The sequence below is a fragment of the Sturnira hondurensis genome, unplaced genomic scaffold, assembly GCF_014824575.4.
Source record: "Sturnira hondurensis isolate 20B ecotype Veracruz unplaced genomic scaffold, ASM1482457v3 Scaffold0015596, whole genome shotgun sequence".
NCBI classification, from domain to species: Eukaryota; Metazoa; Chordata; class Mammalia; order Chiroptera; family Phyllostomidae; genus Sturnira; species Sturnira hondurensis.
Window position 1 is genome coordinate 12,463,862 of NW_028088227.1, and position 27,868 is coordinate 12,491,729.

General features: G+C 44.5%; 1 protein-coding gene across 1 annotated transcript in view; it reads right to left on the reverse strand.

Annotated features, from left to right (window-relative positions):
- Positions 1–23,618, reverse strand: part of METTL24 (methyltransferase like 24) — a 92,963-nt gene extending 69,345 nt beyond the window's left edge. The window contains exon 1 of the mRNA XM_037065040.1: positions 23,132–23,618. Within this exon, the coding sequence (XP_036920935.1) occupies positions 23,132–23,449 (318 nt within the window). The 5' untranslated portion in view covers positions 23,450–23,618. The remainder of the gene's footprint in view (positions 1–23,131) is intronic.
- Between the last annotated feature and the right edge of the window lie 4,250 nt (positions 23,619–27,868).

Here is a 27,868-nt window from a genome sequence, read left to right on the forward strand (position 1 = left end):
CTGCACCCACACAAGCAAAGCCACACCAGACACGGGCATCGGCACCGACCAAGAGCCCCCGCAGCAGCTCTCGTGTTCAGGCTCAAGGAGGGAAGAGGTCTCCTAATGCTGAGAGAGTGGGGGAAGTCCTCCCCGTTTTCCCCTCTCCTTTCTTTTTCTTCATTCTTTTACCCCAACTCCCAGGCAATCCCACAGTGGTCATGGAAGTCACGACAGCGGCCACAAGTACCTAGAACTCTGAGGCCAGGGAAGCTTCCTCTCTCATCTGAAGCCCAAGGCAGTGAGGTGAAGCCCCATGAGTTCACCCTGGACTTGAGCACAGTAACGGGAAGCGTGTGGCAAAGCACGGGGAAACTAAAGCCCAACGTTTCTGGCCAAATGTTCAGAAGATGCAGGAAACTGGACAATACAAACTGATACTGAAACCACAATCCACAGAAGCAGCTGGAATTTAAGGCCTGAACCCAACCAGGTCAACTGCGTGTTAGATCATATACATCAACTTTACCTACAGCATTTAAACACAACTCAGAGTCTCATAATATAATATTCAAAATGTCCAGCTGTAACTCAAAATTACTCAGCACTGAAACCCGAGACAAAGACTCGGGGGAATCCCAATCAGTGCGGGGAAAAGACAATCAGCAGACATCAATCCAGGCATGACACAGATGTTGGAATTATGTGGGGAAAAAAAACACTTAAAAGCAACAAATCTGAAAAATACTCCAAGTCAGGGCACATGCTCTTGAAACCAATGGAAAGATAGGAAGTCTCAGCAAAGAAATAGGAAGTATAAAAAGCCAAATGAACATTTTAGATCTGAAAAATACAAAAACCTAAATAAAAATCCCAGTGGGTGGACTCACACAAGGAAGAGTCAGTGAACTTGAACAGAGATCAACAGAAAGTATCCAATCTGAACAGCAAAGAGAAAAAATGACCTTGAGGGACAACAGCAAGAGGTCTAGCCCACGGCCATTGGCATTCCAGAGGAGGAAGAGAAAGAATACAGTACACACAAAAAAGAAAAAAAAATCAAACATGTAATGGCTGCAAGATTCCCAAGTTTGACCATAAACATAAACTTCAAGATCTAAGGAACTCAGCAAACCCCAAACAGAAAAAGTCAAAGAAATTCATCCTCATAAAGGTCACAATAAAACTGCTGAGAACTAAAGACAGTAGCAAAAAAGAGGTGAGTCTCTAGTAATCTGTGACAGACCTGCTCGTGGGCCAGGGTCAAAACGACTGGGTAGGAAAGGACAGAGCCAGCCCATCCCATAGGGGGCCTCTCACCCTGCGGTTCCCTCCCGGGTAAGGCCCGGTCCCACCTCCTCAAGTCCATCTGCTAACTGTCTCTGGCAGCAGACAGCACTCACGCTGACACCCGAATCCGGAGCAGCTTTCTGAATCCTCTCCCCATCAATCTGCCATCTCTGTATCATCAGAGTGTAGGCTGGTAGGCAAGGGACCAGAAATCAAATCAACTCCGACAAGAAAAAATGCACTATAATTCAAGCAGATAACTTTTATGAAGGAATAAAAAATGAAAGAAAAACAAAGTAGGGGGAGGAATAAATGCTCAGCTCTAGATTTATTCTCTAAGTCATCCCAGTAAGTTGGAAAGAAACGCCAAATGCATTGGCCTTGGGTTTTGTTCTTAAATCGACATCTTTAAATTCACTGTGTTTTCTGTGTGTGTCAAATTAGTCTGGGAGAATAACACAATGTATTTTAGGTTTTATCATAGACTGTAGAAAGGAAAGCTGAATTTCTGGAGCAGATCCCGTGAAATGCAGAGGTTTGCACTCGTTAACGTGACAAGGAAACTATATGGCATCTGCGTACATAGTAGGTGCTTACATGTCAAATCATGCATCTCACTGGGGTAACGTCACCTGGAAAAGGAGGAAGTCATTTAATTTGTCTTCTGAAATGAAGGTTATATAAGAATGCTTCCCTAGGAAAGCAAGTAGGAATTTAGAAACGGCATTAACCACATTGTGAAGTCTCTCTCTCCCTCCCTCTCTCTCTGTCCCTCTCTCTCTCACACACACACCCCTCCACATATTGCACACCCCATTCAAAACGTATAAGGTACCTAGATTTTCTGGGACTCAGAATCCCATAAGTTTAACATCATTTGAATTAACGTCAATCGTCAGAGTTCATGGACTTACTTCAGCCAGAAAACTCCAGCCGGTTAACACCCTCCCAAACATTTACCAGTTTCCAAAACATTAGCCCCTAGAGAAACAAGGCCTGCAGCACCCCTCTAAACCTATCTCAAGGCTCCTCCGATCCTGAAAGCTGCCAACGCCAAAGGAGAAGTGGAGTTAGCAGGGCGCAGAAAACAGAAAACCCACCAAGAGGGAGGCAGAGGAATGGAGAAGGGAAACGGGGATGGGGGCATGAGAAAAAAGAGGGGTAGCTCCACCAATACCTGTATAGCAATCTCCATGCTCCCCGCAAGTTCACCTGGACTCCGGTTGGCCATAGGGGTACCCAGGACATCTTTGGGGGCTCTCAGCGCACATCAGTCCCCAAACCTCATACCAAACCATGTTCCTCAAGGGCTCCCTCACTGTGATCCTCAGGCTGCTGGTCACATCTCTGCAGCTGCCTTTTATGGGTCTCTTGGCCTCAGAGCCTCTAATGAGCTTCTGTGGTGCAATGTCATGCAGAAAGCTTGTCAATAGTGAAGCTCGGCATTGCTGAGCAGTTTTACAGGGGAAATATTTGTTCTACAAATGGCTGCATACAGTTATGTGTGCGTGCATGCATGTAACTCTGTTTTAAGTATGCATGCATTCATTCACTATTAACGAACTCTTTCGCCATTTTCGCTTTGCCCTGTCCACGTTGCCGCTCTCTGGACTTTGGATTATTGTAGAGTATTTGGTAGCCTGAGTGAATCCTGCTGACAATTAGAGATAAGACTCTGGTTCTAGGACATTCCTCTCATGATTCTGTATTTATGGAACATTTTTCTGTCTGAGTGCACCATAAATGATAGGGCCTGACAGGTAGATGCGGTCCAATAAATGTTTCTGTTTCATCTGTGGGAAGCTGCCAGCTTCATAAAACAAGGCAGAGAGAGCCGGGTGGAAAACTCAGGACCCGAAAGCACTTAAGCCTCAAACCTAAATGGAAGGAAAGATCTACCATCTTTATCACTAAGTGGTCCTTTGCAGGAACGTGAAGAACTGCTGAAAGAAGCAGACCTTTCGGAGGTCAATTATTATTGGGTTTGCTGTGAATCTTCAAGGTTAGAAGTGGCGGCTGACCTTGCACAGTCTCCCTTCCCCATTTTAGACGGGAAATGACAAGAGTAAAGAGGACAGATGGTGCAAATAAATACAGCGGAGCCATGCTTATCAAAATTTTGACCGTCTTTTTTTTATTTGTGTTGATTCACACCCTTAATTTTAAATCTAAAATAGGTACTCATAGTTTGTGGCTAAGATGTCAAAAACTCACATCAGATTAGACTATATTTCTTAATTATATGAGAAAGGAGGGCTAACATTCCTCGCATTAAGGAAAAACCAACTTACTTCCTCCCACATGGAAAAACTTAAGCAGATTATAGTGCCCAGAATACACATGATTTCTAGCTTTAAATTTCACCCGTATTGTAGTTGTAGAGAATCACTGTATTCAAAGACACTTGAAGGACACTTTGTGTGGGTTTAATCTATACCAACTCCTTTATATTGAAGGGCGTGAAGCTCAGAGAGGTGAAAAGACAAACCCAAGTCTCACAAGTCGGAGGATCAGGGACGCGACCCAGACCCAGACCTCTAGACTGCTAGTCCTGCGCTTGCTCTGCCACTCCCTGATGCCTCCATCCTAGGCCCAGAGCTTCATCTTCCCCATACCTAGTTTTCCTTTTAATATAGACAGTGCATCCCCAATAGCAACCTCAGAAGGGATTCTGGGTAAAAGCCACAATGGCTGTCTTGCACTGATACATGGATACAGTTATCCATGCAATAAGTAATGCATGTATGAAATTCTTTATATAAAAGATACAGAATACACTAAAACGTTCACCAGTGGTACCCTGGCCAGGTGGCTCAATTGGTTGGGCACTGTCCCATACACCAAAAGGTTGCAGGCTTGATCCCATCAGGGCACATACCTAGGCTGTGGGTTCAATCCCCAGTCAGGGAGCATATGGGAGGCAACCAAACAATGTTCCTCTCTCACACTGATGTTTCTCTCTCTCTCTCTCTCCCCCTCCTTTTCTCTCACCCTCCCTCCCTCTTCCTCTCTAGAAATCAGTAAACACATCCTTGGGTGTGGATAAAAAAATGTTCACCAGTGGCTCTGAAAATGTCACAGATGATGAAATCCCAATGTGTTAGAAGGGAGGATTAGAACATGTCAGGGGAAGGATTCAGGCCTTTCGGATAAATGGCAATGGTATATCCCAGTTGACACAGGGTCAGCCTGCGTCCCTGAATAACAGCAAGAGATTGTTCCTGTTTCCAACCCCTACTGGATGTAGAAGTGGAAGAAATAAAAGTTTGTTATTTTAACCCACTAGAACTTTGAGGACGTTTGTCACTGCAGCATAACCCAGCCTATCCTGACTGATACAGGCACCTCGAAGGCACTGGGTAACAGATGGTGATCACTATCATGAACACACCCCCACAGAACCTTCCCACTGCCACAGCTTCCAAGACTAGAACAGACTGCTGGCCTGATGGAGACTCTCAGATAAGGAGAGAAGAGAGTAGTAACTGAAGACAGAGATGAGACTCAGAGAATTGAGGAAGTGCTCAGATAAAGACCAGAGGACACTTGGATGACAAAACAAACCCTGCTCCCTGGTCTACTTCCTCAGCGCCCCCTGCCCCTGACAGACGGAGCCAGGGCTTTTCCCTCCCACCCACAGCGCTCTCCCCCATTCACTAGTCAGTTCATACCCCACATTTTCTTCAGTGTGGTTTTCGTCCCACCTACTTCCCCCAAGAATCCTAACCACCAAGCCTCTACTACGTGCAAAATAAACTGTGCAAAGCAGGTGCCTCACAGTCCGTGCTTGTACTTCTCATGTTACACCCAAGCAAATGTTTGGTAAAATCTGTTTGCAGCGTGTCAATCTTGTTTCTCCAGGCAGACTACAAGCCTTGTGAGGACACCATGTGTTTTACTTGTTTTAAAGTCCCCCACAGAAATGACTCCAAGAGACATTTTTATATTGATTTAAATGTCAGGGAGGAAAGAACATGATATAATTCTTGGGATTCAGGACAATTTTTTTTATTACTCTGGCAGAAAGTAAGGAAATTTACTAACTAGGCTTTATAGTGATACTTTAATGTAGCTAAATATAAACACTCTTTATGTATTTAGGTGGAAATAAATTATCATAAACCCTAAACGTTTTGGATTCAGCTTTGTTCAAGTTAAAATAAAACCAGAGCTGACAAGCAGTTTAGCAGGAGCCCCAAGAGAGGCCGTAGGAAAGCACTGTTGAGAATTTCAAACATTTCATTTAAAATTAACATTTGTTTTGATAGATGAAAAAGTTAATAAGTACTTCCATACCAGTTATTAAATTTAAGCAAAATCTGTGCATATTCTATTCCTTGAAATTGTAAAGTTAGGTTTATCCAAATCCATTTGTGAAGAAGTGCACAGAGCATTTCTGTAAAATGAAAGTTTGTTTTCATAATTTCAAAGACTGTTGGCATGTAACCCTATAAATGTTTGTTCCTGTAAATTTTATTTGTTAAATGCAGAAAAACTAATTGCCCCTGGCTGGTGTGGCTCAGTGGATTGAGTGCCAACCCTCAAACCAAAGGGTTGCTGGTTTGATTCCCAGTCGGGGCACATGCCTGGGTTGCAGGCCAGGTCCCCAGTGCGGAGTGCGCAAGACGAGGCAAGTACACATTGATATTTCCCTCCCTCCCTTCCCCCTCTCTTCCCCTCTCTTGAGAAATAAAAGTAAATAAAAAAGAAAAACTAATTGTTCAGGTATGGGGGAAAACTGTGTTTCCACGGAAGGTTGACCCCAGAAGCCCGGCAGACCCAGCCCTTCTGATCACGGCTGCTCTGTTTTAGTCCATTCGCTCGGCCTGCACAAGGCCGTGGGGGCCGGACGGGCAAGCAGGGCCTTCCTCCTTGTGGGAAGTTACTTTACAAACAAAATTAAGTAACCCCACCGCACTTTAAAACATGGTGCACACTTTGGTGTTTCTTCGATGTGTATTAGAGTAGAAGCACTCTCAACCTGTCTCTACAAAACCAACTTGTCTGATTAACTGACATTTTCGCTACCCGTACGCGCCTCCTGCTACTGGGCTAGTTATATCTTCTCCAGGAGTCATTTAATTTGCTCCCAAACCAGTTTATATCAGTCATACAAGCTACTGAAATGATATAACTTAATTAAAATGTAGGTTCACTGATGAAATATATGCACAGAAAGCAAACAGTTTCTCTATTCTATACAAACCAAGTCTATTAAAAGGTAGGTGCTATTTTTAAATACTGTTGTGTTAGGTATCAGTGAAGTAACTGTAAAAGAGAAACACAAAATTGCAAAAATACAGAGGTGTTCTGCACTGGGATTACCTCATGAGTGTCAAGTTCTAGCTCCACTTTGAAGAAACCAAAACTCAAAGTGGCGGGTGACGCAGTCTGGCTGGGTTTTTTGAGAAAGGCCAGAACTCCAGTCAGGGGCCATACACACAACAAAAGATTAGCAAGCAAATGTACAAGCATTTGTTCTAAGTTAGAATAGACTGTGTGTGTACTTTCAGTGATTCACTCTCTTCACCATCTCTACATAACTGACCGATTGAGCTGGCGACTTTGGGTGGAGGCTTCTACCGAGCATGCTAACTACCCGGCTGTGGAGACGCCACATCTGCACAGTGAGAGTCGGTGCAGCTTTGTCAATCAACTCACATGCTAGACCAGCGTCGGCACCGAGCCGGAGAAACCCACACATACAGCGGGACTGTGGACAAGGTGGGAGACTAGAGGAGATAACCCATAACTTCCTTTATGTTTATTTTCACAAGAAGCTATACATTTTTCCACCTTTAAAGGTTTGGGGTTTTTTTTTTAAGCATTCAATATCTTCACAGCATAGAACAAGAACTTATTTACAAATGACATAGCGTAAAAATCAATGGCAGGGAGGAACCATTGGCTACTTCTCTGAAAACAAAACATGACTCTTCTTCAAGGTAAAGCTCAAGGAGACCCAGGGGAGAGGAATTGGCGGTCAGTTGAATTGCCTTTCTCTGCAGCACAGCCCAGCACCGGGCCAGCAGGCGGCGACCCCAACTCTCCAGGCTGCTGCCAGGCCTCTGAGTTCCACCTCCTGAGGGCCCAGCCCAGCAGCAGTGAGGTGATTCTGGGAGAGAAAGGCCATGACACTGGGCGGCTCTTAGATAAAAGTGAACACCTGTGTTTGCGGCATCTACCCCAAGTTTAGGCACCGACCTTCCCAACCACAACTGACAGGGAACCTCCCTGAGGGAGGGAAGGGTCCTTCACTGGGGCGGGGCGGGGGTGGGGGGGGAGCTGCAGTAGGTGAGGCTGAAGTATCTGTACTATGAAAACTCCCAAGAGTGACTCCGATCCACTCTTGGATTAAGAATTTAGGGTTCAAAACAAGCAAGCAAAATAAAAACAAAGACACTGAAATAGAGAACAAGGGGACAGCGACCAGAGGGGAAGAAATTTCAGGGGGAAAAGGGGAAGGATTTCAGGAACTAGTATAAAGGACACATGGACAACAACTAAGGGGGGTGGAAATGGGAGGGAGGTGGGGAGCACGGGGGGGGTTGGGCTGGGATGGAAGTAAAAGACAGAAAACTGAACTTGAACAATAATTAAATAAAAAAAAATTATTACCAAAAATAAAAAAGAATTTAGGGTTCACAAACTTCCCGAAATCAGCTGCCAATGAATGTGTCTGCAAACATGAGCCCGGTGTTCTGGAGTGCTTGCCCGTGGCTTCCTGCACATTGTTTCTATCAAATTTTCAGAAATCAGTAAATGCAAAGAACCACCGATCTGACAGCAGGGCAAGTCGTCGCAGCCCGGCCAGCCCCATAGGCCGGGGGAGGTCTGAGAAGGAGCTGGACACGAGCTTTCCCTGCAGAGCCTCCCATCACATTTCTCGTTCTCTCTCTGGCTTTCTCTACTCCTCAGCTCCAGTCTAGTCCTCTTTCTTCACTTCTACTTCTAAATTGAAAAAGTTTGGTTCCAGGATAACCATAATCGAAGAACTCCTCAGATAAAAGACACAGAAAATTAAGTTTTGCGTTCCCTTTCCCCACTGCTGCCATCCCTATCAAGTTTTATTACTTAAAAAAAAATTTTTTAACTTAACAGCACTTTTCATGTGCTTTTCCTATTAAATAAATGACTTGACCAAACATCTGTGCCTTTATTTTAATTATCAGCATCCTAACTTGCTTGTTTTTTTTAAATAGCAAATTATACATCAATATAGTAGTCTTGTTCCCCCCCCCCCGCCCCGTTCCTGTCTTAACACATCACCATCACAAGACAAGGACACAATGTGTTAAGTGGGCTCGAACCAGTGCTGGTGGTTCAGTGTTATAAATATGAGCATGCCTTGTCCAGGAGTGAGGCCCAGGCACTCCGATTTTCCAAAACAATTCTCAGTATCCAGGGCACCCAAACAAATTCAAGCACTTTGGTTTCGAAACGAATGTGCCGTCTGCTCCTGATTGGGGTTAATGTCCTCTAAGTGTACAACGAAGCCGTTTTTTTACTATTTCTGTACAAAATGAATATTCACGATTCAAAAGAACATTCCCTATCATAATTATATAATTGGTTCAAATTTGTTCTTAAGCAATGTAAGCCATGTTTGAAATTCCAACCTGACAAAACAGCTAAAATTAAGCTCTAAAATATATTAGTTGACTTGAAAAATATCTAAGATGGCCTTAATATCAAACCTAAAATCTAGAGTCATTGAAATATTTCTCCGAGATCCAGATTTCAGCAAAGAGAGAGCCAGAGCATAGAGCAGGGGGGAAAAAACAAACTAAATCTGACTTCAGCCGACCTGGGTTACAATCTGTTCACCTTGAACCAGTTATTTAACAGATTCCCTCTCGGCAGAATGGAAAAAACGCCAGTCTGACTCACTGGGTGGTTATGAGAACCTCCTGGGGTAGCAACAAACTCAGTCTCAGCAAGCTGGGAAGAGCTGTAGAAAAGCAAGGTATTGATATACGGACTGTTCTCTTTAACACAATTGCCCTCCAAAATGTACACAGTGCCCACATCCTTATGAATGAGGTGACATGAGTCACGTGGGTGAGAATGAAGACAAGAAAGAAGAGCGAAGGCAGTTGAAATCTAAGCAGAAGAACTCACTCGTACAAAAGGCACAACAGGCTGACAGGTGCACGGCCACACCTTTTGACAACCCCGTTTCTCTGTGCCAGTGCTCTGTGCAAAAAGCCAATACCCTAGGAGGCCAGCAAGCTCACAGTGACAGCAGCTCAAGGTTCTCACTCATCTGCTGAAGAGCAAGCCCCTGGGTTCCCAGTGCAGGGCTGCCCGTGTCCGCCTCAGCAGAGCAGCAGCCAGGCCTGAGAGGCTGTCGGGAGAGAGGGCACCCTGCAGCTCACCAGGTGAGCTACTCCTGAGGGGCCGGGCCAGGTGCTCCCTAGAGAAGCAGACATGCGGACTCCCCATTTCTGCTAAACATGTTCATCAGTCCAGGGCCCCAGGGCTCTGTCACAGTGGATTTATCTATATCTGAACAGAGCAAAGCATGTACTTTCACAATGGTCATCCATTCTACGGGCTTCTGAGAACTGTTTAACTGAGTTATAATTCACATACCATCAAATGTACTATCTCAAACAATCGGATGGCTTTTAATATATATGTAAATTATGCATTGATCACCACTGTCTAATTCCATAATATTTTCATCATCTCAGAAAAAAATCCCCATCCCAATAGCAGTCACTCCCTATCACTTCCCTCTCCCCTGCCCCTAGATATTTCATTAAAGTTGAGTGATGCAATATGTGGGTTTCATAACTGTTTTTCTTTCACTTGGCATGAGATTTTCAAGGTTCATCCATGGTGTAGCATGCACCAGGACTTCATTTCTTTTCATGGCTGAGTAATATTCCATCATGTGGATATACCACATTGGCATATCCATTCATCAGTTGATGAATGTCTGAGTTGCTTCCGACTTCTGGCTATCATAAATAGTGCTGCCATAATCACTTGGGTACAAGTCTTGTGTGAACATACACTTTCACTTCTGTTGGTTATAAACCTAGAGGTGCCATTGCTGGGTCATTTCCAGGCAGTCTTGAACCTAATGTTTACATTGGCACACTTGATGTGAATCATTCCTGTGATTCACACTGAGAATACAGGTCTGCAGGTCACAGATGAATACAGGTCACCAGGAACCCCAAAAGTCAAAGGAGTAAATGAAGACAAGAATGAAAGGAAAATGGGGTTCTGCATGACACAACATATTGCTGCTTCCAGAATGCCACTAATAAGATATTTCCCCTGTATCCTAGAACTGCAGTGCCACAGCTAGGGTGAGGGTCTAGGGTGTTGATCTCCTCATTAGGATTGCGCCAAGTAGATCTAAGTTGGCGCAATCCTAGTGATAAGATCCACACGTAATTAATGGTTTCTACCTCAAGGCACTGCACTAAGCACAGTATGTGAACTGTCTAACAGCCGAGAGGATGGGGGAAATATGATTTTTGAAAACAAACACTGATTGCAGCCAAGTGTGCCTTCCTACCAGAGCGGTATATTCCAGCTGTGGCCAGGTCAGTGGGAGAGGGGAACACAGGAAGCTAAACTGTCTGAGTAAGATAATGACACATATTTGGAATTTGTTTTTTGAAAGCTCAAGAGAGTAGTGTGGGCAGCAGGAGGTTGAAGGCTTGAAAATAGAAGAAAGGGGTTGATGTGCACATAAGAGAAGGCAGGATCAGTGGTTCAGCATCTAAGATACAAGCATTTCATATAATAAGGGCTTGGTGATGATGAACTCCTTGAACTTGACCTTATCTGAGAAGCACTTTATCTGCCCTTCCATTCTAAATGAAAGCTTTGCTGGAGAGAGTAATCTTGGATGTATGTCCTTGCCTTTCATGACTTCGTATACTTCTTTCCAGCCCCTTCTTGCCTGTAAGGTTTCTTTTGAGAAATCAGCTGGTAGCCTTATGGGAACTCATCACCAAGCCCTTACTATATGAAATGTTCAAAGGACTTACGTAAGACATAGAAGATCAAAAACTATGAACAGTAAAATGACAACAAACTCACAACTATCAACAATAAAACCTAAAAAACAAAAACTAAGCAAACAACTAAAACAGGAACAGAGTCACAGAAATGGAGATCACATGGAGGGCTATCAGTGGGGGGTGGGAAGAGGGAGAATGGGGGAAAAGGTACAGAGAATAAGAAGCATAAATGGTCAGTACAAAATAGACAGGGGGAGGTTAAGAATAGTATAGGAAATGGAGAAGCCAAAGAACTTACATGTACAACCCATGAACATGAATTGTGGGGAGTGGGGGGGGGATGCTGGAAAGTGGAGGCAGTGGTACAGGGAAAGGGGGATAAAGGGGAGAAAAAATGGGACAACTGTAATAGCACGATCAAGAAAATACAATTTTTTTAAAAAAGAAAGAAAACACAACCAGAATGAAATCATCAATGGCCAAGAAAACTTCAAGTAATCAATTTTCGGTTGATTTCTGTTTTGAACTGTGTTGACATGTCCCTCTATTACCCGGCACCCTTCAGTAAGGCACTCTGGCGGATAAAAGGAGTGGGCTGTGTTGAGCAGAGAGGAGGAGTCAGTGACCGGAGATGAAATGCTGAGCTGGGAGCTGGAATTCACTGGCAGAGGCCAGAAAACGGAAGCCCCAGACACTATCAGAACATCAGAGGGGAGGAAAGGCCCTGGGTCTCTCCACACAGCTCCAGCCATTTTAATGTAGCTGCTACGAGAAAGGGTGACTCAAAAAGCTGGAAGAGATGAGGTCAATCTACTCAGCAGCCCCATACCTGTGTTAGAAAAGGTAGGCAATAAGCAGAAGCATGCAGACACCAAGATTTAAACCACTTTAATGCTCCCTTCAGGGCAATGGCCTCGCAACAAAAACTTGAAGATTTCACGATACATCGCCCATGAAGGGTTAGAGTCCCAAACATTTTTTTCAGTGTCCCTGTTGGAAATTTAGGACCATTCTTTTCAGGCTGCAAGCGGGAAAACTCTAGCACAAGAATCTCACGGATTTGACTGGGTGCACAGCAGGTCATTGACCCCCGCCACTTGACAGTCACAGGTAGGTGGCCCTGAGGCCACTTCCACAGCAGGGGTTTGCAAATATTCTGTGTAATAGCCAGATAGTAAATATGTTAGATTTGATGAGCCAAGAGGCAAAGTCAAGGATAATAAATAGGTATTTATAATACCTATTATAATAATTTATAATAATTTATAATAATCATCGATATAACCAGAGAGAAGACAAGTTTCCACATTTTCAATGAACTCCAAGTAACTGCACACATTTTTTGTGATATAAGTCTACTGATAAGAATAAAAACAATTGGATGGTATTTTGCTTCATTGAGGTTCAAAGCGAGTGTTGCCTAACATCAAATCAATTGCCAATGTTCATCTATAGAATCCATTCTTAGCTTACGGACCACACAAAAATAGGCACACGCCAGATATGGCTCCAAATCTCTGCGGTATAGTTACCACCGTGGGCAGCAATGTGAACTCGGGGTGCTCTGTTCTGAGAGTCTGTAGTGTAATGATGCCCTCATTCAGAAGTTAGAGACCTGGAGGGGACTTGGGAATAGCTGTTGAAAGATTCAGATGTTCCTCAAACACATCAGTCTAGTAGTACCCAGTGACTGAAACCACCATTCTCTCAGCCAGTATTTGCTGAGCACCTACTACGTGTTGCTACTATCATAGGCAGTAGAGATATAGCGGCGAGCAGGACAGACGAGCTCCTTACCTTCAAAGGGGACAAGACTGCAAACCAGAATTTTAAAAATTTTAAATGTCAGCATGGGAAAGCCATAAGAGAAGGTATTAGGAGAGTGACCAGGATAAGAAATTACTTTGAATGAAGTAATTTAGTAAGAATTCCTTTCTCAACTATCATCCTTGTCAATCCTTGTTTTAGCAGACATTCTGCACTTTTTCCAGCATGAGGGGGAGGTATGAAACAGAGCGTTATGGTGTTTTGATCTGCCGCCCCCACCGCTTATCGCTAGGATGTATCTTCTCTCCCAGCGCTCATGCCCTCTCTTTCCACAGACACTTGTAGATAGAAAGATGGTCTTTCAGTTTTCCTCTTCTGTTCATTCCTCGTTAATTTTTGGTTTGTTTTTCTTTTCTGCTTTTCCTTACTCATAAAATTTTAGATATTAATAATCCTTTACTGGTGATAGCCACTGCAAACATCCTCTCCCAGCCTATGGCTTATCTTCTAACTTTGTGGTGTCTTTGTTCACAGGGAGATTTTAGCTTATCAATATCTGGTAACTAACCTACATTACGTGAGAACAGGTAACTGCCTGTCTTGATGGGCAAATTGGAAGAGTCATAGGTTTTGAGGTTAAACTTTCATTCCATCCCGTCGTCTGTCAGCTGTGTGTTGTCCAAATATATAATGTCTCAGAGCCTCGGCTTTCTCATTACGAAACGAGAACAATTTCTCCCTGGCAGATTCGTTGTGAGAATCACACAAAAGAACACATCAGTGCGGCTCCCCCAGCGCTGGGGCCCCCTCTCTCGTCCTCTTCTTGAAGGGCTTTCATTCCCCAGTGCTAAGTGCAGGGCCAGTACTTAGGTTTTGTTTATCGCGTCGGTTAAATTAAGTTTATTTTTAAAGTGCCTATGAAGTGCCAAGTATAATTATATGCACTTAATTGACTAAAATGTGGAAGACAGGACCAGAAAAACAGTTTAGCAAGATTAAACTGTTTTTCTGGCCTCCCTTGAACTAAAGAAGTAGCAGTTATAATAGTAAGTGGCACAGTTAATGAGATTTGTAAACATTCTTTTGAGTGAAAGTTATATTTTGAAAGCTTAGAAACACATTTATACAGTCAACTCTAACACAGACAAAAATTATCTAACAGCATGCTGTAAAAGATATTTGTAATTAGTTTTCAGGGGGAAAATCACAAACCAATGTGAACAGGTAAGACTCAACCATTTGGCAAAAAATGAGTTTTTGGGGAATACATTTATGGTGGAAATGTTAACAAAAATTTACTAGTTACTGCCAGCTTTTATTTAAGATTTTAGAAATGTATCTTCCAGCTCCTCTGATTGCTGAGCATATTATATACGTATGCTTTAAATTTCAAGAATAAAAAGGGAGCTACTAAAAATACCAATGGCTGTTGGGCTTTCTACCCCCCCAGACACACATACCTGTATCTTTCTGATGCCCAGGGGCCTGCATCCCAGCCAGCAACCCAGGGCTGAACAGAGAGAGACAACCTTCCCTTACTGCCCCGCCCCACAGGCCATGCACCTTCACCCGCACTCGCTTGTTTAACCTGCACAGCCGCCCTGTGAGCCAGGTACGCTGCTCTTCACAGAGGACGAACTGACATTCGGACAGGGCCCCACTTGTCCACATCCAGGAACCTGGGCAGCAGAATTTTAACTTGTGACCTCAGGTGTGAAACTATGACACCATCATACCCCCAGGAGAAAAAAATAAACTAAAAATACGTGTCGTGATAGTCACACAACGGCAAACACTCTACAGCACAAATGTGGCCGGATTCTGAAAACAGGCTGGAAAGTCTTTCGACTTGCTCCAGCTAAAACAAGTAAGTGATCGCCGTGCAGATGGACTTACACATGGAGTTCAAGTCACTTCATCAGAGGCCTTCGGCTCATTTACACTCACGGCTTTATTTATTCAAACAACTTGATCATCCTTTTCCCCCCTGAGGGGCGGGGGGCCGGGGGGACCTGCAGATCATCATCCCATCCCCACTCTGTGCGCAGACTCTCACATAAATCATGTCAACAAGAATCATTGTATTTAACAAACTGCAGGAAGTGTCACTGAGCTGTTTATGAGATGTAAATAGAGTCTTGTTTTATTTCACCATTCTGCTAAATTCAGATGTCTGCTTCATTTTAAATGGAGGCCCCTGAAAGAGCTTCCCATGCTTTATTGAATACTGTTGAATTGCATATTCAGCAAGGCATTCAAGACGGCAAACCTGAAATACAACCTAGATGGAGTCCATTTAGGTACAGATGATGGTGGCGATAAGCACTCACCAAATACTCCTAGCTCTCTGACTTCTGTCCTCTTGCACTGGGTAGGGCCCAGCAACCCGCTCTGGCCCTGGACTGTGAGCAGGAGTGCTGTGTGTGGCTTCCAGCCAGGGCATTTAATAACGCCAAGCAAGACCCCCCAGGACACTCACTCTTCTGTGGAGGTGACAGGCGATATTCCAGACAATGGCTGCACTGCCAACCCAGAGAGGGGTCCAGAGAGAGGACGATGACCACACAGAGCAGCACCCTGCCCCTGCCAACCGGTAATGGATACAGAGCATGAGCAAAAAATAAATCTTTGTTAGGGTGAGCCCTGAGACCGGAGGGTTGTTTGTGATCGCAGCATAAACCAGCCTCTTCTGCCCTTTCCCCCAAAACGGTACCACGGGAAAGGGCTTGATGTCTCTTATGATAAGTAAGCAGATTTGTGTAATTTAGTATCTGATGCAAAATGCTATTATCTTGTCAGGGAAAGGTCCCTAAGTCCATAGTTCACTTGGGCCCCAATCACCATGTCCCAAAATCTGAATTACATAGGCCAAGAAAAACTGAAGAGGGAAAGTTACGGTTGTAACCTTCCCAACTGCCAGTTCTAATTTATTGATCTGTCCAAGTTCTTAGTTGTAAACAATAGAAACCACTCTGGCTGGTTAAGTAGAAAACAGATTGATTAACGGTCTATTCACTTACAAAACTGTAAGCACAGAAACCCCCCTCTGTGTGCCAGGGCCAACTGCACTGCCCACCATTGGGCACGGACACAGGGGCTCCTCTTGCCCCCAGGCGCCTCTGCTAGAACCTTGACCCTCATGCCACTCTGTGGTCCTCACGCCCCTTGAATTTCCAAGGTGCAATCCAAATTCTCACATAGCTGTTTCTGAATGGTGAGGCCTAAAGTGCACAGGTACAAGGAAAGTTGGAAAAAAAATTTTTCTGGCTTTTTCTTAGGTAGGTAGAGAATTTCTCAAACAGAGGAAATAAATTCAAAGGTGTGGTCAAAAAGAATGATAAATACCCACCTCAACTGTGGGCATGGGTGCTATGGGTAACTAAGGTCTCCAGCGCTGATGTCAGCCCATAACAAAGCGCCCAGAGCCTTCCTGGTTTCCGCAGCTCATCCCCTCAGTTCTACCCCAGGACCCTTCCAAGGAATCCCTGTTTTCACCAGTTTCAGCTGGGTTCCATCTCTTGCAACCCAGGCAGTCCCCAAACAGAGGTAATCACACTTAAAGAATCCCAAACTAGCCAGTTGCAAACAGGGTTGTAAATATTCAGATGCTCTGAAGAATATTTTAGATCTCTGTGTGTGTGTGTGTGTGTGTGTGTGTGTGTGTGTGAAGTACTTTTCTGCACTTACAGAAAAAAAATCAAACAAAAAACACAAGACCCTAACTTTGGTTTGAGATTCCTGATTGGGATCACGGGCTGCACACTGACTGTATCTGCGTCCTCTACCCAAAGTCCTTACCCGCTTCTGTAAGCAGAGGCACACCTTCCTGAAGCAGTGATGGTACCAGTTATGTGAAATGTGTTTTAAAAAGTTGGTTCAGCGGGTAGCTTTCCTCTGTCAACTGTTTTGAAATAAAACCTCCTTAAGAGGCTGAAACTTTAAAAAAAGGCCTCGCAAATAACTTGTCCTCGACAAAACAAAACACCGCAGCCACATCCATCTCGTGCGCATATCACACCTGATTAAAAATATCAGAAGTATATACAAGGTGCCAACTTAGTGCTAAATGCTACTTGGAAATAAGGTTATCTGTAAGAACACATCTAGATAGAGAAATATTTAATCAGCAAAAAAATTCCCCCACACAGAAGCATGGATGCTGGGCTTGCATGTTATTAAAAACAAACCAATACAAAATAAAAACCTACAGTCTATTTCTGGGTGTTCCCATCCAAGATCCTATAACTGGACTCATTAAAATAATAAAATTAATATGAGAAAAGCAAAAATCTATGGGCAAAACTATGCAGTAATTATACTGAATAGTTAAGGAATGTCAAGAACTTGATTTCATGGGGTAACTCAGAAGTTTCCTCTTTCCCTAAAAATGGCTTCGAGGACAGGGGGTGGCTCTTGGGCTATGTATGGCTTGTGGCTTCAGCTGACTGGACTAGGGCGAGTATCTAAGAGATGGAGCTGGGAGTCGAGCGAGGGAGATGAGCCTTGTTACGGTAGCACTTTAGGGAGAAGGTTAGCGAAAGCTGGGCTTTCCAGAGCAGCCCTCCTGCTTCTCTCCAGCCCGACCACCGTGCCCTCACCAAATTCCCCTGACTCCAGACTCAGCCGTGAAGAAAACGGAAGACAGCAATACAGTTGTGTTCATTGTGGATGTCAAGGCCAACAAGCACCAGTGCACACAGGCTGCGAAGAGGCTCTAGGACATTGACAAGGCCAAGGTCAACGCCCTGCTCAGGCCTGAGAGGGAGAAGGAGGCACAGGTTTGACTGGTCCTGACTATGAGGCTTCGGGTGTTGCCAGCAAAATTGGGATCATCTAAACTGAGTCCAGCTGGCTAATTCTAAATATAAACATTTTTCACTGTAGAAAAGAAAATTTGTATAAATAGAAGTATTTTTAAATGGAGTCAGAGCTGCCACTCCAGAGGGAAGGCCTCACATGTCTTACTCCTTGACACTTTGGAATGTTTGACTTGAGCAACATGGGTTTTGGACTGAGTCAGGCCAACACTGTTTTACAAACTGTTCCTCAAGCTAACGGGCCGGCCAACCTCCCCTCACAAGGATTGATGCTTATGAACATCTTTGGCATCAGGAACCAGCTGTGTACAGCCAAAGAGTAACTTAGCTTGTTGACACCAATTGAAATCCCTTTCTTCTATTCATGTAATTATTTCCCTTACTTTTCTCAGAATAACCCCTTGCCTTCAGCCCATAACCAGAACACTCTTTGGGTGTCTGCCTGAATCTGCATTTTCCAAACAGCTACTCTTTGATCTCAAACACTTGTTGCCTTTCACTTTGGATTTTATTTTTAGGGTTAGGCTGGTAGATTCCAGCCTTAGTGTGTGTCTCGGGGTAGATGAAACAGGCTCTTGTTGCTTTCTATGAACCACAGAATAAAGAGCCAAACTACTTATAAGCACAAGGACTCCAAAGGTATCGCAGCACAGATGGAAAAACTCAAGTGCCTACCACCCTTGACGGCCTCCAGTTTAACTACACAGCTCCGATTCTCTTCACAGACTAAAAGGGAAATCCAATTCAAGGAAACTGATAAGGCTTTCTTTTCCGTGGGGAAAATGGACAGGGCAAATTGCCCTCAAAAACCTAAAAGTTCCACCGCCAATTGTTGAAAAACAATGGCGCCTCCGTCGCTGATCTTTCTGCCCACAGAACGCTCTCAGAGGAACCGCAGGGTTGGGAAGGAGTGCAGAGGCCTATTCCCCATCTCGGGCACATCAAAGTTTTAATCAAAACCTGCCTTTCTCTTTGTGAAACTAAGCAGCTGCTATTTCACACCCACGTATTGCTGGAGAGCGTTCAATTACCCTCAATGACTTTGTTTAAAATGAAAAGGCTTTGCCTCCTGAGGACAGTAGGAGAGGATTGATTAATGTTGAAGTGTAAGTACACAGAACAATCCTAAATACTGGAAGTTACAGCTGGGCCACACTTTACAAGCAACTCAAACCTAACTTCACGTTTTGGGCAAAGAATAAGGACTTTTAAGGCAATTGGATACATCGAGGGGCACACTGTGCCATTTTCTCCCCTCTTCCCTTCTGATGATAAACACGGAACTAGAAAACTAAGAGGAAGATGAGAGGTGATGAAGAAGGACCAAATTTTGCCATATGGTTTTTCAGGAGAAGAGGAAGCATTTTATTTTTCCTTCCGACACATTGTGCCAAAGGATCGTGACTAACAAACCAAGCCAGCACATTGCTGGGTTCTGTGGCTCTGTAACTCAGAAGTCACTTTTCTATCCAACATATTAAATGTCAAGGAAAATATCTCTGATAACAGAGAAGAGATTTCTTCAGGGAGTTTGGCCGCTGTACGAGTGCCTTCCCTGTGCAAATGAGCCACATATTTTGCTGCTGTCATTCAGGAGAGTTGCCAACCGTAAGGGAAACATCTACCCAAGACGACATAAAGAAGCATAAACCATGGAGAACCCTATCTTGGTCCTCTATAAATGCCCCCCCAAAAAACTTTACCCATGTATTCTTAGTACCACCTATTTAAGAAAAACAAAATCAGAAAAACACATACAAAAAAAAACAGAGAAAAAGGAAAATGAAGAAAAAAAATCACAGAGATATTTTGATGCATGCGTGGCATGAACCAGGAGACTGAGAGCTCTGGTGGAATGATTAATGCCTCTGCGACACACAGAAAGGTGTGGGCTACAATGCCCTGAGGTTAGGATCCCTGGTGTGAAAGAGGATTTCATACTTAGAGCACGTTCTTGCATGGCTTGGTGAAAGAAGGGGAAAAGAATTACCGGTGAGGGCTACACTTCACTTCTCTTTCTTATAATGATTATTTTCCTTCAGAAAAGCATAAACTATGATCAGTGTAGCAATATAATGGCTGATTTTTTGTTTTTCTATCACCTGCAAAGGAAGCACATTGGCAAGAAACAGCAAACCAATGATTTCATGCAGGTTTTCACCCACCCAGAAAGCCATGTTCAAAATAGATGGAACTTCTTCTCCTTTACCAACCAATCCCGTAGGGCCCACGGCAAGAACCCAAGAACCCAAACAACACTGTGTATCGTTATTCTCAACAGACCAAAGTTAAGTAAAATAAGATCCAAGGAGTTTATCACGTAACTTCCAAACTTCAACTACACCAGTTATTTAACATTTCAGCACATCTCGACGGGAGGCTAAGAAGGAATGCTATGGGCGCCCCAGGGACATGGAGCTCCGTTCCGAGAAGCGGGAGAGCAGATCAGATGACAGTGTTCTTGGAGGAACATTTTAATTCAGCTTTAAAAAGGTGGGCGGAGAATGAAGCAAATTCAAGGGCCCTGCTATCTAGGAATTTGGGAAAGTTAGGATGCATACCCTGAAAATAAGTAAGTAAATAAATAAATAAAGCTAACGAGAAGGAAATCCAGGGAATTTTCTTCCTTAGGAGGCTAAAAATTTAATATTTTGAAAATAACAATAAACTCACTTCTTTCTTATATTTTTTAACCAAAGAGATTTAGAGTTACGGACAACGGATTGCGATAGATCCTTCCCTTTCACACATCGGTGTTCAGGAGGAAACATTTACTAGACGTCACACGGAAAAACACCATCCTCTCCATTGGGAACAACTCTGGAGACAAAATAGTCTACGTGAAATGGATTACCAGGCCACAACACGTGCGAAGCAGTCACAAACTGGGAATGAATTTCTGTTGCCGTGTCAAACTGGGGGAAGATCAGCATGGAAGAAGAACCGAAATGGGGAGGTTTCCAGGCGACATCCTTGATCTGAATGTTCAAGGATGGGAAGGAAATAGGTTACAACAACAAATTATATACAGGAACGGCTGAGGCTAATGACTTGAGCAGATTAGTGAAAATTAAAGCTACCATTACTGAGTGCTTACAACATGCCACACTCCACACAGATGTCCCCTGTTGTTCTTTCTAAGGTCATTTTAACAGAGCTGAGTCTCAGGGCCCAGACTCAGATCTCTCACCTTTGTTGGCCCCTCTTGCTCCCTAGTTGATCCCTATGCTCTCGTGGCTTCAGTGGCCCTGCACTGATGACACCCACATTTCTGTCCGGACATTTCCTCCCGCTCCAGACCTGTAGGGCCAACTGCCTGTTGGACATTTCCACGTGGATGTTTAAAGAATATCTCAAACTCACTGCGTCTAAAACCAAACTCCTAATTTCCATCCATCCCCCCCCCAAAAAAACTAAACAATAATGACCACAGAAACTACTCTTCCCTCATCTACCTTCAGAATACATCCAGAAGCGCCCACTCCTCACACCTGCACTTCTGTCGCTGGCTCTGAGCCACCACCACCATCTCTAGCCTGAATCGCTGCAGCCTCCTAAAGGCGATGCGTGTTGACTTCCCCTCCAGTGGCCCTCAGAGTCTGTGCACTGCAGACTGTTCCACGTGGCATTGCCAAACTTTTACACACAAAGGACAGGCTCCAGCCACAGACACTGTTGTCTGAAGGGGAGACTAAGAGTGATTCTCGGCCAGGTGACAACAGAAACAACAGAGGTTGAGAGCGGAGGTGAAGGGGAGAGTGCAGGGCGGGGTTGAGGGCATCGAAAATGGGACATCTCAGAACACCCAGAGAGACAAAAGAACTGAACCGTAAGAAATATCAAGAACTGAATCTGAACTGTAAGAAATAGCAAGTCCTAGGTCAAATGCTCCCTCTCCATTAGCCTTTCTTGACTCTCCAGGTAGAGTTCAAGACCTTAATTATAGCATCAGTCACATTACGGGAGGCCCGTGCTGAGTGCCTCCCCAACTAGGATTTGAACTCATTTTGTAGCCCCAGCACCCGATGCAGCACCTGGGACCTGGCAAACCCTGAGATGAAGTGCACTGGGCGTGTAACCTGATGTCGTGGAACGTGCATGAGGAGCATGGAGAAGGAAGAGGCTGCATTCCTCTGCAAGACCAAGTTAACACTTTACATAGGAAGTGAGGCTATAGCGATAGAAAGAAGCATTTGGGTTTATCTAGGAAGATAAATAATGCTCATGGGACCACGGTGTGGTGTGGTGTGGAGAGACGAGGGCAAGGCTTGAGAGGACATGGAGGAAAGGAAAGCAGAAGAAATAATTGGGGCGTGGGGGTGGATGTGATATTGAAAAGTGGGTTAGAAGTAGGAAGCTAAAGAATGCAGCAGGGTCAAAGGAAGAGTTTCTCTCTCTACCCCAGAGAAGGGGCGGTGAGGAAGGGGGAGAGTGATGTTTAAAGGGAAAAAAAGGGAAAACCAAGCAACTAAGAGTACTCAGTCGGGGTTGATGGGTATAAGGACCAGGCCAGCTCATACCTGCAGTTCTGAATCTTTTCATTCCCAAGTACCAAGTAAATTTCTGAGCTCCAAAAGGAGGGTGGGAGGCCAGAGGCTCCATCATCTGAGATTAAAACTGGACTATTTAGTGAGGTGTGGCCAAGAGGTTAATGAGGTAGGAAGAGCAATATTGTGGAGTGTTGTAAGACAAACTCAAGTTACCACTTGTCTTCCAGGTTCCAACCTGGACTCCCCATTAAGTGGTGCTTGGGGCTCAACTTTTCACCCCGCACCAGACACTCTGCGGTCCGCGGGGTAATTCAAGGGAAATTTGTCTGGACAGTGGACCTTCCTCACCGCGATGAAGGCAGTATTAGAGTAATTCACAGTGGATGCCCACTCAGCTTTGTCCAGGCCTCGAGGAGAGGACTGGGAAGAACACAGGATACAAAAAAAAAAAATCCCTTCTTTTCTTTCAGTACCCATCACCCATACTCTCCCCTCACTCGACTGTAAGTAAGCTCGTGAGAGCAGGGCTTTGTCCTTCGCCGCTGCACGCCCGCGGAGCAGCGGGGCTGGCACAGAGTGGACGCTCAGCAAGTAGTGGTTGCATACCGAATGGACTCTGCTCAGTTCCACTTGGTTATATTGAAGGATGCCACCGGCGGAGCCGCCCAAGAGAGCGCAGGGTTTAAGACTATTCTGAGGGTCCCAGTGCAACGGCCTGAGAAGCCCATCGCGGACAGCTCTGCAGGGCGGTCGAGAAGGGGATTCGAATCTAGGGCCCAAGACTCCACGGTTTGCAACTGACCTTCCGGCGGGGACGTCCGAGCGGGGCGCAGCAGCCCGGCTCCGGCGTACCGCTCCCGCCGCCCCCCGGCGGCGCTCGGCGCCCGCTGCGCACGTAGGTCACCTGCCTCCAGCTGGCGCCGCGCGGCGGGCCAGGCGCGGGCCGCACGTGCGCCGCGGGCAGCGGGGATGCGGTATTCGGCGGGGCGCTGCGGGCTGGGGGTTGGGGTCCGGCGCGCCGCAGCTCCGCGCAGAGCCGCAGGCCTACTAGCAGCGCGGCGCCCAGCAGACACCGGCTCAGTGAGCTGCAGCCCCTCCCGGGCGACTTCTCCCGGGCCATGGCGGAGCAGACCCCAGGGCTGCGTTCGGCGGCCCTCGCGCAGCACCCGACCGGCAGCAGGACTGTGGCCCCGCTGTCCTGGGCTGCAAACTGTGGGAACACCCCCGGGAGCTAGGGCACGGACTCAGACCCGCCTCCCTCCTCCCGTCAAAGGAAGCCTCGGCGTAACCTTATCCTGCCCAAGCGCTCCCGGTCGCTGGAGGAGGCGAAGCGCCGAGGGCCAAGAGGGATCCCGGGGGGTGCGGGCGGATCCGTTGGGCAAGAACCTGAGCCTAGCATCATCTCGAAGGCCCCTAGGGAGCCTCCCTCCGCCCCGGCCTCCAGAGCCGGCGGAACTGAAAGCTACATTGCCGGGGCGGGGGGGGGGGGGGGGGGGAAGCATTCCTAACAGGAGGGATCCTGGGCCGAAACTTCATTTTCTAGTACTAGTGCTGTTGAAGAAACGCAGGATAGGTGGGCCGCCAGGTTTTGCTGCAAGGAGCAAGTTCTGATCGTCAAGCAGTTTGTGCCATTAAGCATAATATAAAAATACATTGCACTTATGCCCAGGTTTACAACTTCTCTCCCTCGAGAAAGAAGGGGCAGGAGAGAATAGCACTCGCTCAGTGCAGAATAATCAAATTAGAGTTATTCCATTTCTAAATTCTGCCTGAAGCCAATCCGTGCTTTCTCTCCGTGTTATGAAATGTGTGGGGGTGATGGAAGGGAGAGAAAAAGCCTGCGAAGATAACTGACAGCAGGGAGACAGAACAGAAAATACTGGCATGATGTAAATCAAATTAATTTAGCTACACACACACACACACACACACCTCCCTGCTGTCTTGCAGAGATACAGAGGGACAAATTTATCTTTCAGCAAAATGCTCCCCAGCTGGTATTTTCCTCGCCACCTTGACCTTAATTAGTCAGGCTGAACGCTCACAGCCTGAAGTCCAATGTTGGCTGTTCCATTTTCAATTGTTAATAAAATTCTTCCCCACAACCCTTTTGCGGTTTGGGTTTGGATTTGGGTTTGTGTTTTCTTTAGCGGTGGCCACATTTTTTTTTCATGCTTTACGCTTGCATTTTTCTTGTTTCTGTGTGGACTGCCCCTGCTGACCCACCCTCTCCACTTAAGAGCCTATAGAATAACAACAGAGATGAAATGTGGAACCCCCTCCACGACACCCCATTTGATTTTCGGAAATTTTCCATAGGGAGCCCTCCTCTCTAAAACCCCCCTGGCTTAAGAAAGACCCAATTTATTCTTTGTCAGTGTACAAAGCACTTGGCCTCTTTCTCTCCGTGTAACAAAACCCAATCTAGTCCATTCCCCGAGTACATCAGGTCCTCCGGCTCCTGAGTGTTTCCTGATGACTGACTCGTTTTTCCGTAGATGCAGCCTTCTAGCCACTGCAGATGGGCTCTGTTTTAAAGAATCCAAGCAAGTGCATTTTTCCTGACACAGGCTCTAAGAGAAAACTTCACACCCTGTGTCTATTTAAACAACATATGTGGCAATGTCAGCTATGAAATGTGTGCTGAGTGAAGATTCTGCCTCACAAAAGCTGTTAGACTTTGGACAAAGTACTTCAGCTCTCAGTTTTCGGCTGGATAAATAGACCTATTTATCTGGTAAGATTGCACAGATCACATAAAGTATTCTATGTTTAGTATCTAAGTAATACCTGCTCCACAGGTGGTAAGTAATAGCAATTATTTTTATTATTTACCATTAAAGAAAATTATGGATGTTGTCATGGAAAACAAAATTTAAGCATTGGTTCCAAGGGAGATGAATCTAACAAAGTATAAGGAGATTCATAAATGTCTTATACGGGCTTCTCCGGAGTTAGGAGGACCCAACAATGCATGAAACAGCCCTTAAGACTCAAGTTCCCACAAGTGCCCTCTATTAAGTTGTAATGGTATTTGAGGCACGATTTGTATTTACTTGATTAACTTGGATCTGATGCAGACTTCGGTAGAAGTTTTATTTTTTCATGCAACCTACACAGTGTCACTAACTAAAGAAGTAATCGTTTGAAGGTTATACCACTAAGTTATGCCCTCTGCTCATTTGCTGAGTTACTCTCCAGAAGGGAAAAATGAGGAGTTTCCTATGTTATTAAAATGGGGATGTTTAATAAGACTCTGGATTGGGGGGTGGAGAGAGAGACACATAGGACAGTGGAGCTCTTGAAGAGAATGGGCAAAATGACCTCATATTTTCCCTTCTGTCATGTCTCTGGTTCTCTAATAATGTTTCCATTATGAGGGGGAAATCTAAATAAAAATGCAATATTTAAATGCCCTTTTCCCTTTTGCAATGGTCTCTATGTGTGTATATTACTAATAAAAGGAACTGTTTACATGTACGTAGCATCATTAACTTTCTAGGAAGAAATCTCCCATTTTTAACCTCCACACAATATTTCCCTGTGTCGTGGATGATAATGAATAGTGAAATGGGTCAGTTAGTAGTCTGGAGAGGCAAATCCAATCACTGTCGTAGCTGAAAAGCAGTCTTTCATTCACGACCTTTGCTTTTCACATAGAGTTGAACTCGTCTTGGCCATTTCTGGATATGTTTCAAAAATGCAGATAATCATTAACCACTGAGTTGTACATGGGTTAATTAAACTTGCAGGTCAGTAAATCACAAAAGTAGCCTTCATTAGATCATAAATTACATCCTCCTTGAGGTTTCAGCCAACGAAATGAGTAAAACAGAACATTTTTACTGCTAATCTCCTAGACACCAGACATTGCAAATTGCATACATGCTGTAGCACACTGCTTCTCACACTGGGTTAATTTCGCCTCTCAGGGGCGTTTTGCAAATTTCTGAAGACATTTCTGGTTGTTACTATAGGAGATGGTGGAGAGAGGATGCTATGAGCATGCATGAGAGCAGGGAGGCTAAAAAACATCCTCTAATCCAAAAGATAGCTTTCTGCAAAGAATTATCAGTTCAAAATGACCAGAAAGCTGAAGTTGAGAAACCCTGTTGATAATTATACAACATAGATGTTAACGTGGTGACTTTTTAAAAGATTTTATTTTTTTTTAGTATTTTATTTATTTATTTTTTAGAGAGAGGGGAAGGGAAGGAGAAAGAGTAGGAGAGAAACATCAATGTGTGGTTGCCTCTCAAGTGCTCCCTACTGGAGACCTGGCCTGCAACCAGGCATGTGTGCTGACTGGGAATTGAACTGGCGACCCTTTGCTTCACAAGATCGTACTCAATCCACTGAGCTACACCAGCCAGGGCTGTTTATTATTTTTTTTTAAAGAGAGGGAAAGGGAGGGAGAAAGAGAGGAAGAGAAACATCAATGTCAATGTGCCAAAGAAGAATCTATCAGTTGCCTCTCGAACCCTCCAAACTGGGGACTCAGCCCGCAACCCAGGCGTGTTCTCTGACCCGGAATCAAACTGGCAACCTTTCAGTTTGCAGGACAGCATTCAACCCACTAGCCAACTTTTAATTACAAACTGCCCAGAGAGATAACAGGCTGACAGTCAAGGATCCTCACCTCCACTAAGTAGTTATTTCTGTTTCACAATGTGAAGTACTCAGCCTGAATTAAAGCAATCAAATTTAGAAAGGAATAGAACTAGAATTTCTGGCATTACTATCTGCCTTTGCCCCACCCATTCCCATCATTGTTTCTTCATGTAATGCATGTTCATTGTGGAAAATACACACAAGCAACAGAACGTATCAGCAGTCATTCATATAGCATGATTTAGAGACAGCTACCCTATTGGACTTTTTTCTATGCATATACATTGTTTACAAAAATGAGATTATATTCTTATGATGTCTAGAATTTGCTTTAAAAATCCAGGTGGGAGGTAAGAGATAATTTGCGGTGTAAATGAGGCAAGAATGGCTGAGTTTATAATTGTTACAGCTTTGTGATGGGGATCACAACTCTCTATTGTTGTGTTCGAAATATTTCATAATAAAAATGCCATTAAACAGTAGCTTATTGACCTACATTATTTTTTATTGCAGCAACATTAGTTTACAACATTATATAAATTTCAGGTGTACAATGTTATAATTTGACATCTGTATATTCCATATCATGCTCACCACCAAAAGTTGAGTTTCCATCCATTACTATGCAATTGACCCTCTTTACCCATTTTGCCCTCCCTCCATCCCCCTCTTCATCTGGTAACTACCAATCTATTGTCTGCCTCTCTGAGTTTGTTTTTGTTTGGTATTGTTTGTTCATTTGGGGTTTTTTCCACACATGAGTGAAATCATAGGGTCTTTGTCTTTCTCTGATTTATTTCGCTTGGCATAATACCCTGAAGATCCATTCATATTATTGCAAATGGCAAGATTTCATCCTTTTTTTGGCTAAGGAGTATTCCATTGTGTATACAAATATATTCCATATCTTCTTTATCCATTCACCTGT